Below are 9,374 nucleotides of genomic sequence, written 5' to 3' on the forward strand. Positions count from 1 at the left end.
AATGAGAGATGGTCAGAGCTCAGCCAATGAGAGACAGTCACAGCTCAGCCAATGAGAGACGGTCACAGCTCTAACAATGAGAAGCCACCATCTTCAAAAGACCAGTTTCCCCAAGTTGACTTCGTCTTGACAGTAACCCCTCCCAACTCTCCCCTTTCCTGCAAAAGAGTGGCCTCTCTTTTGTTCTCTGGATTTGCCCCGGATTTGCCATTTCTTGCATGTCCTTATTTGCAATTCTTATTATTATGTATAAACCCATTTTTGCTGGTGAAATAACCAACAGTTAAGGTTTACTTACTTGGTGTCATAAACTGCGTGTGGGAAGAGTGTTGGCCTTTGGTCCAACTAAAGTGTGGAATCAGACTGTTCCTGCCTGGAACTGTGCTGGCCTTTGGACCAAGCCCTTTTGGGAACAGCCTGTTCCTATTGAAGCAGTGGTTTTTAGGAATTTCTTTTTGTTCTAAAGAACCCAAGAAATGGGATCCCAGTCATAACAATGCTTTGAGGGCACCCCTCTGGTTTTATGTTTAAAAAGTACAGTCTCTCCTCATGCACATTTCTAATTAAATGGACTAACTTTATCAGAAGTAACTTAGAACATCAATGGCCATTACTGGAGACTTCTGATCTCCCCAAACTGACTCTTACAGAACCCAAATTGGATAGCCATGGCTCTAAAATTGTCAAAAGCAAATGGGATGCCTATTTTAATGGGAATTTTGGTTTCCAAACATTATCAGGATCTTAAGTTGCTCTCTGCAAAAATCAATTAACAGAAGTAAACAAACCATTGAAAGGTGTCAAAATGGCTTCTGAGCCACTTTCCCCTCCCCCATCTTGTCTCCAGACAGGTGGCAGCCACATGATGTGCAGACCAGGCCTCCAGTGCCCTCTCCTCCCTCTGCTTTCTCCCCACCTCCTGTGTACCCCCCACCCTCTTTCGAATCCTCCCACTAAAGTTCCCTTTTTCTGTTTCCCGCCCCAGTCCTTCCTCTCCTGAACCTATCAAAATGGACCCCAATGGGGATCTTAATAAACCCCAATAAGGTTGGGGTTTAATAAACTTGCCTGGACTAAGGCTGAACTGCAAGCGAGACTTTCCCCAAAGTGATGAAGTATCCCCATAGGTGTGCTGAAGAATTTGTTATTCAAACTTACCAACCTGGTTTCTCAGATTTATACCAGTTAGCTCATGTGCTTCTTGGTGAGGGCCAGACACACACTGGATGAAGCTGGCCCCACAGGAACATTAAAGAAAGTATCGGGGAAACAGAAACCCATGTTTCTGCAGGGATGCTATATCACTCACTGGAAATACTACTGAGCAATTGTAGGATCTTTCCTTAAGCCTGTCGAGTGGAACAAAATCCAGACTTGCACGCAAAAACCTGATGGACCCTTTCATGATGATCATAATGGACTCCAAATTGTCCTTAAAGAAAATTCTGGGGGTGCATGGGTGGCTTAGTCAGCTAAGTGTCTGTGTTTGGCTCAGGTCATGAACCCAGGGTCCTGGGATTGAGTCCTTTATCAGTCACCCTGCTCAGTGGGGAGTCTGCATCTCCCTCTCCCTCTGCCTGTCCCCCCCGACTTGTGCTCTCTCTCTCTCAAGTAAATAAATAAAATCCTAAAAAAAAAAATTCTCGATGAACTTTAGGTACTGAATGCACTTAACTCTATTTATGGGCAGAACTGAGCTCTTTCTCTTTTAGGTAAAAGGAACCAGGGTGTATGGGAATCTATGTCCACTCCAGATTTAGGTACTTTGACAGACAAGCTCTTCACATCCTAGATGAGTCACTAACATGAAAGACCAATAAATTCCCAATTTTCACTTACGGCATATGAAAGCCCACTACACGAGATTTTAAAAACCTGTACTTTCTGCTATTATTGCAAAGAGCCAGGACAGTGAAAAAAACTTGGTTACAAACAAGCACTCCAGGCACCTGCATCCCTCCAGCTGGCTGTTCCAATGTCCTCCTCATTCCCAATGATGGGACTCCAGGGACCTCCAGGGGCTCTTCCCAGTCCTCCCTCGTAAGCAGCTGATGTAACCACCTCCGCATTGGGAATGAGTCTCTGTCCTTGTTAACAGCAGAACTACACTCCTGGTGGCCAACTCCCTGATGGAAAGCAGCCCCTGCCCACAAGGACTAAAACAGCTCTAACAGTGGGGGCCTCTTAAAAATCTCCACAGGTTCCTGTCTCTCAGCCTATTCTTTTCGTCTAGGCCCTTGGAGAGATACCTTCTCCTTAGTTACTTCTCCTCTATTCATGTGTGCACCTGACATCTCTTAGAAAAGTATCATGCCAGAATTTGATTCCCTCAAACGGGCAAATAATTCCAGAATTTGGCAGCAGTGATCAAAATAATCCACCAGGGGAAGGACACGACCCCATGGCCTCTTTTCTACCCTCGGTCTCTGATGGCACCACAGCAGAGCCTGGGAACACTGGTCGTTGGTTCCTATTGGATCAGCTACCTTGTTCTTTATGGGCAACATGTTCAGCTGATACTGGCAGAATCCACAGTGTACCTCCGATCAAGATAAAATTATATCTTTCAAAATCTCTTGGCAGAACAAGACAATATTCTATAAATAAAGATTCCCTTCAGGGCATCAAGACCATGATAGAAGTTTAAAAGCCTCAGTGTCTCACGATCCCCTCCGCTATGCCCTGTAACACCATTTCCCTCCTGAGAAAACCCAATGGCTGACAATGGACATCTGTCTAGGACCTCTCAGCAATAAATAACATTTTCATCCCTCCACGCTCTGTTGTTCCTAACCCAATGGGCTGACATCCATCGCCACTGAGAGCAAATTTTCCACTGTAATTGATCTATGCAGTACATTTTTAGTATTCCAGTTGGTAAGTGTAGCCAGTTTTTCCTTTCACTTGGAAGCACAGAAATACCCCTGGACAGTCATGCCCCAGGGACCCACAGAGAATTTTCTTCCTTTTCACAAACCGCTAAGGTTGCTCTGGGTGATAGAGTTTTTTGCATTTCTACTTTGTTACAATATGGAGATAATTTCATTCTCTGCTTCCCTTCAATGGAGGACACCATCTATCTGTTAAACTTTTGGCTTAAAGGGACAGAAAGTATCAAATTTTGCAGTTTGCTCAAACTCAAGATCAATACTTAGGGTAGCTGATCTTAGAACCAGACATTTGGATGCAGGCAAAACCCCTCATGACTGCTTAATGTGGACACATCATGTTTTGACTTCCTATGGCATTTTACATGTCACTCCTCTAAACAATAAAGAGTTTTCATAGTTTACTGATGTGTCTTTTAAAAAGGATGAAAATAGTAAATAACAACTTGGGCATGCTATTCCAAATTCTTTATGATTTTATTTTATAATATATTTTTTTAAGTTATCTCTATACCCAGTGTGGGGCTCAAGACCAAGAGTTGCACGCTCTACCGACTGAGTCATCCAATCGCCCTGCAAATTCTTTTGAAGGTCCTAAGGCAGCAGTACATTTCCCCTTGACAGCCAACCCAATAGGATGAGTTACACACTCTTACTTGGCCATATACCTTATCCAAGGGTAAAACTACAAACATTTAGTCCAATAGTTGGTATGCCTTTCGGGTACCTCAGGACTGTTATATTGTGGAAATGATGATGGGTTTTTACCTCCAATGTGGATAAAACTGAAGAGGCTCCTACGTCCAAAATTAACCAGATGCCAACTTTTAGCCAGGTGTTCTGGCTAATGTTAAGGGTATTGGGCACTCCAGACATGATCTCCTGGGGGCTAGAGGAAAGCACCTCCCTGGTATTTCTAGCACAATCACTGATCATGGAAATAAACAGGCAAACCTGAAACATATAGTGCAAAGGGATGTTCTTCCAAGCCACAATTTGGAAGAAAGACCACAGACATCAAAAGTTAGTCCCAGATAAGATAAACCAGTAAGAGAATTTTAACAACTGTTCAATAAAAAGAGAGAACTGAAGTGAAAATATATCTTTCTTTTTTTATTTAAGATTTATTTATTTTAGAGGGGGGAGAGGCAGAAGGGGAGGAAGAGAGAATCTCAAGCAGACTCCGAGCTGAGCACAGAGCTGATGCAGGGCTTGATCTCAGAACCCTGAGATCACAACCTGAGCTGAAACCAAAGAGTTGGATGCTTAACCAACTGCACCACCCAGGTGCCCTGAAAATATATCTTTCAATAATAAAGACTGAAAAGAGGTGATATAGAATCAGGAAACTCCAGTATCTGCAAAAGACAACATAAAAGAACTTTCAACAGTACAAGTCTTGTGTCATGATCATACACTGGGAACATTTGGAATGTATAATTCAAGAAATCTTTTTCTAAAATTATATAAAGTTATATTATCCTCACCACCCCAAATAGACACATTCTTATCACCCCTGGTTCTAAGAGACATTGTAATGGAAAAGAGACATGTTTCACATAACCATGTGATTACTCCAAGTCTGAGATAACAAAGTATATGTTGTAAAGATGCAGAGGACAAAGGACACTGACCATCATTAGCGTTCACATCAGCGACATGAACTAGGAATTAAGACACTTCGCATCTCTATCAAGGAAGAGGCACTTGCAAAAACAAAACCATGTTTATAACAATGAAACGGTTTCTGTCCCGTCAGAATTTTCATGAACAATATATGAAGTTCTATACTGGAAGTCTTCCCAAAATTATGTCCATTCAGGTTCATCTCCAGTGTACTGGGTGGCATTTTAAAAACGATTTTAAGGGAGAATAAATGCTTTCCCGCATCGTGTCTGTGCTCCCAGATTGATGAGGTACCTGAAGGCTTTTCCATGGTTCTTAAGTTCATAGGGTTTCACATCACTGTGCTTTTCACATGTGTCCTCGAAGAGAAGAGGGGCAATGGAAGGCTTTCTCACAGTGCAGATATTCTTAGGGTTCTGCTCTAGTGAGTGTCATCACACGTACTTGCAGGTCTACGGGACACTGGAAGATCTTACCAGAGTCCTTAGAGTCAAAGGGATACTGTCCACTGCGCATCCTCACGTGTTCTTGAAGGGAGCGGTGACTAGTGAATGTCTCTCCCCAGTGTGTTTCTTCATATGCACTCGAAGGGATGAGGGAAACTTGTATGCTTTCCCACACTCTTTACATTCCACGCGTCCACCCTCTGTGTGTGTTCTCACATGTACTAGAAGGGTGTAGCGACGAATGAAGGCTTTCCCACACTGCTGACATTTATAGGGTCTCTCCCCAGTGTGTGTCCTCACGTGTTCTCGCAGGTCTGAGTTATACCTGAAGGTCTTCCCACATTGCTGACATTCATATGGTCTCTCCCCAGTGTGCGTTCTCACATGTCCTCGTAGATTTCCAAGATGTCTGAAGGTCTTCCCACATTGCTGACACTCATAGGGTCTTTCCCCAGTGTGTGTCCTCATATGTATTCGCAGGTCTGTGCGATCCCGGAAGGCTCTGCCACACTCCTTACATTCATAGGGTTTCACTGTGCTGTGCGTGGTCATGTGACGTTTAAAATGTTCACACTTCTGGAAAGTTTTCCCACACTCCACACATTCATAGGGCCTGTCCCCTGTGTGTGTTCTCACATGTACTAGAAGGGAATAGTGACCAGTGAAGGCTTTCCCACAGTGCTGACATTTATAGGGTCTCTCCCCAGTGTGTGCCCTCATGTGTGCTCGCAGGCCTGAGTTATACTTGAAGGTCTTCCCACACTCCTGACATTCATAGGGTCTCTCCCCAGTGTGTGTTCTCACATGTTCTCGCAGATTTCCACGATCTGTGAAGGTCTTCTCACATTGCTGGCATTCATAGGGTCTCTCCCCAGTGTGTGTCCTCACATGCACTAGAAGGTAGGCCTGACGAGTGAAGGCTTTCCCACACTGCCCACATCTAAAAATTCGTTTCCCAGTTTGATTACTTGAGTAATCTTGAGAGTATGAGAGGCAAATGTAGGCTTTCCCATAGTCTGTACAATCACTGGGTTTCATTCCAGTGTGAGTTCTCACATGACGTGTAAGACAGGAGTGATACATAAAAGCTTTCCCACACACATCACACGCATGGACTCTCTGTCCACAGTGACCTCGCACATGACCCTGAAAGGATGAGGTGTGAGTGAAAGCTTTTCCACACTTCTTGCACTCTAAAGACTTTTTACTACTGAGACTCTTCAATTCTCTCTTCAATCCTCTCCCAGTGTCCTGACATTCATAGGGTTTCCCTACAAGGTCTGCGCCAACATGAGGGCTAAAGCTCAAGACACAGCTACAGGCTGGCCCACATTCCTCACAGGGACTAGGTTTGTGTCCAGGATGAGATCTTCCTGGGTTCTCAGGGAAAGAACCATCTGTGAAGGCTTCTCTACACTTAGTGCATTCATGGGATTTTTCTCCAGGAGGGCAATCCTCATGCACAGCAAAACTTGTAATCTGCCTCACGGTTTCTCCACATTGATTACCTTCATTGCTTTCATAGACACGCTCCACCAAATGATGTCTGTTCAAAATAGGAAGGCACACTGTTAGGGAATAATGATTATAACCAAACTCTTTATTAATGACCTATTGATGTTTATTAATGCTTATTTACATAATGGCCATTTTCAATGAATGGGCATGTTTGTGGCACTGTCTCCATGGTAACAAAGAGGAACAAGCTTAATGCACTGGCTGAGGACTCAAACAGTCATAACACTCTAGGTTTCTCAGATAATAGTTTTTCTCACCATTGTTTCCAACTGAACTGTTTTTCAGATGATCAGGATCTAGAATGCATTCATAAAAGCTTCGTTGTATGAAAATTCCGACCATACAATTGTTGAAGTATGTTTTCAGCTATTCTCTAATTTCAAATTAGTCTCACAATCTGCCCTGATCCCCTTCTCCTGCAGGGGTGTCACTCACCTCAAATGCCCCTCCTGGGTTTGGGTCTGATCGCCACTGCTATGAAATTTCCGGTTTTCTCCAAAAACAGAACACGAATCATTTCTTGTAAATACGACTATTTTCTCTTCACTGGGTAACTCATTCTGCAAAATATTCTGCTGAGTCCTCGATGCACTCCTTTTATCCTGACTGGGACAAACTGCAAAAATTGGTAGCATAATGTAATTTCTTGGGAATGATCTGATGTTTAAAGGTAAGAAAATAGACCATATGTCGATTTCTATTCATATACTCATCACAAAATGTAAATGAAGCTCATCAGGAAGAATGGACAAGTGACCGAAGAAAAATTCTGAGGACCCTAGTGATTTGGGACTTTGGCAGTAAGAGGAAAAGTGTATGAAGGGCAGCCCGTTTACTCAGAAATACTTCAAAATTGATGGAGACTAATGTGGAGATAAGTATTATCAGAAAAGGAAAGTAGAAAGGACCTGGGCAAGATACACCCGCACTCTACCTCTGTTAAGAGGAATACAGAAAGGCTTGCAATGTGGGTGAGGATGAATGAACGGTCCAACTTGGAAGCCAGGTGAGTGACAAAATCACCCTTCTTGAACATAACTGAGTCATGTTTCTAATGGACATGTCCAAATGCTGTTCCCTTCTCCAGAACCTGGCCCAACTGAGGGTTGCTGGGATGTTCTGAAGGCACAGAGGCCCTTGGTGAAGACTGCCTGGACTGCCCCAACTGCCACTGGGAGGCTGGATGGTGTGTGTGGCTGCTGCCCAGCCCCTGGAGAACAGCCGAGCGTGAGGAAGGATTTGGAGGGTGACAAGAAATCTGGAAGATGGGCTCTTACTTTAGGGTTCAATTTCATTGATGATGGTGAGTGTGAGCTTTTTTCTTTCTTTTCTCTCTCCCTTTCTCTTTCTTTCTTTCTATCTTTCTCTCTCTCTCTTTCTTTCTTTTCTTTTGTGGAAGTATATTGACCATCAATTAGCGTCAGGTGTAAAACACAGTGATTCAACAATTATATACATTACAAAATGCTCACCACACTAAGTGTAATTAACATGTCACTATAAAAAACTACTACAATATTACTGACCATATTCCCTCTGCTGTACTTTTCATTCCCGTGACTTACTTAAGATTTATTTATTTATTATGTTGAGAGACAGCTAGAGAGTTCGGGAGGGGGAAGGGCAGAGGGAGAGAATCTTCAAGCAGAATCTCCACTGAGTGCACAGCCTGATGAGGGGCTCAATCTTATGACCCTGAGATCATGACCTGAGCTGAAATCAAGAGGCAGATGTTTAACCGACTGATCCACCTAGGCACCACCCCTACAACTTATTTAAAAAGTGTCACTCTGTACTGACTAATCCCCTTCATCTATTTCACCTATCCCTCCATCCCCTTCCAATCTCGTAAACACCAATTTGTTCTCTATACTTTTTTTTTTTTAAAGATTTTATTTATTTATTTGAGACAGAGAGAATGAGAGAGACAGAGAGCACATGAGAGGGGGAAGGGTCAGAGGGAGAAGCAGGCTCCCCGCCGAGCAGGGAGCCCGATGCGGGACTCGATCCCGGGACTCCAGGATCATGACCTGAGCCGAAGGCAGTCGCTTAACCAACTGAGCCACCCAGGTGCCCCTGTTCTCTATACTTTTAAGTCCGTTTCCATTTTCCTTTTATTGCTTGTTCACTTTGCTACTTAGACTATACATATAAATAAAATATGGTGTTTGTCTTTCTGTCTTATTTACTCGGAAGAATACCCTCTAGGTCCACCCATGTTGTCACAAATGGCAAGACTTTACCCTTTTTATATGGCTGAGTAACAGTCCCTTGTATGTGAATACCACATCTTTATTATCCATTCATCTGTCAATGGACACATGGGTTGCTTCCATATGTTGAGTACTGTAACTAATGCCACAGTGAACGCGGTCGTGCACGTATCTTTTTGTGTTAGTTTTTTTCTAAGGTGAACCACCCAGAAGTGCAATTAAGGACCATACTGTCCTTCTTGCTTACTGTTTTGTGCAAACTCCATACTCTTTCCCACACGGTGGCTGCACCAAAGTACCTTCCCACCAGCAAAGATGAGTTGCCTTTTCTCCACATTCTCACCAACACTTGTTATTTCTTATCTTTTTGACACCAGCCAATCTGGCTGCTTTGAGGTGATATCTCATGTGGTTTTGATTTGCACTTCCTGATGATTATTGTTACTGAGCAGCTTTTCATGTGCCTAGTGTCCATCTCTATATCTTCTTTGGGAAAATGTCTATTATGTTCCTCTACCCCATTTTATATTTTTCCTTTTGTTTCCCTGGCCTGAAGAGATAATTCCACAAAAATATAGCTAAGGCTGATGTCCATGAGTTTAATGCCTCTGTTCTGTCTGAAGAAGTATACAGTTTCAGGGGCGGCTGGGTGGCTCAGTCATTAAGCCTCTGCCTTCGGCTCA

The 9,374-nt window shown here is 43.3% G+C and overlaps 1 protein-coding gene across 1 annotated transcript; it reads right to left on the minus strand.

Annotated features, from left to right (window-relative positions):
* Positions 1–4,398: 4,398 nt before the first annotated feature.
* On the minus strand, positions 4,399–7,113 carry LOC118025876 (zinc finger protein 709-like). Its single transcript, XM_035028608.1, has 2 exons — positions 6,914–7,113; positions 4,399–6,506 (listed from the first exon to the last, which is right to left on the minus strand). The coding sequence occupies exons 1-2, from the start codon at positions 7,111–7,113 to the stop codon at positions 5,033–5,035; spliced, it is 1,674 nt and encodes a 557-aa protein (XP_034884499.1). The 3' UTR covers positions 4,399–5,032.
* Positions 7,114–9,374: the final 2,261 nt, after the last annotated feature.

Source organism: Mirounga leonina, unplaced genomic scaffold, assembly GCF_011800145.1.
Source record: "Mirounga leonina isolate KUSES-001 unplaced genomic scaffold, KU_Mleo_1.0 Mir_202460, whole genome shotgun sequence".
Classification (NCBI taxonomy): Eukaryota; Metazoa; Chordata; class Mammalia; order Carnivora; family Phocidae; genus Mirounga; species Mirounga leonina.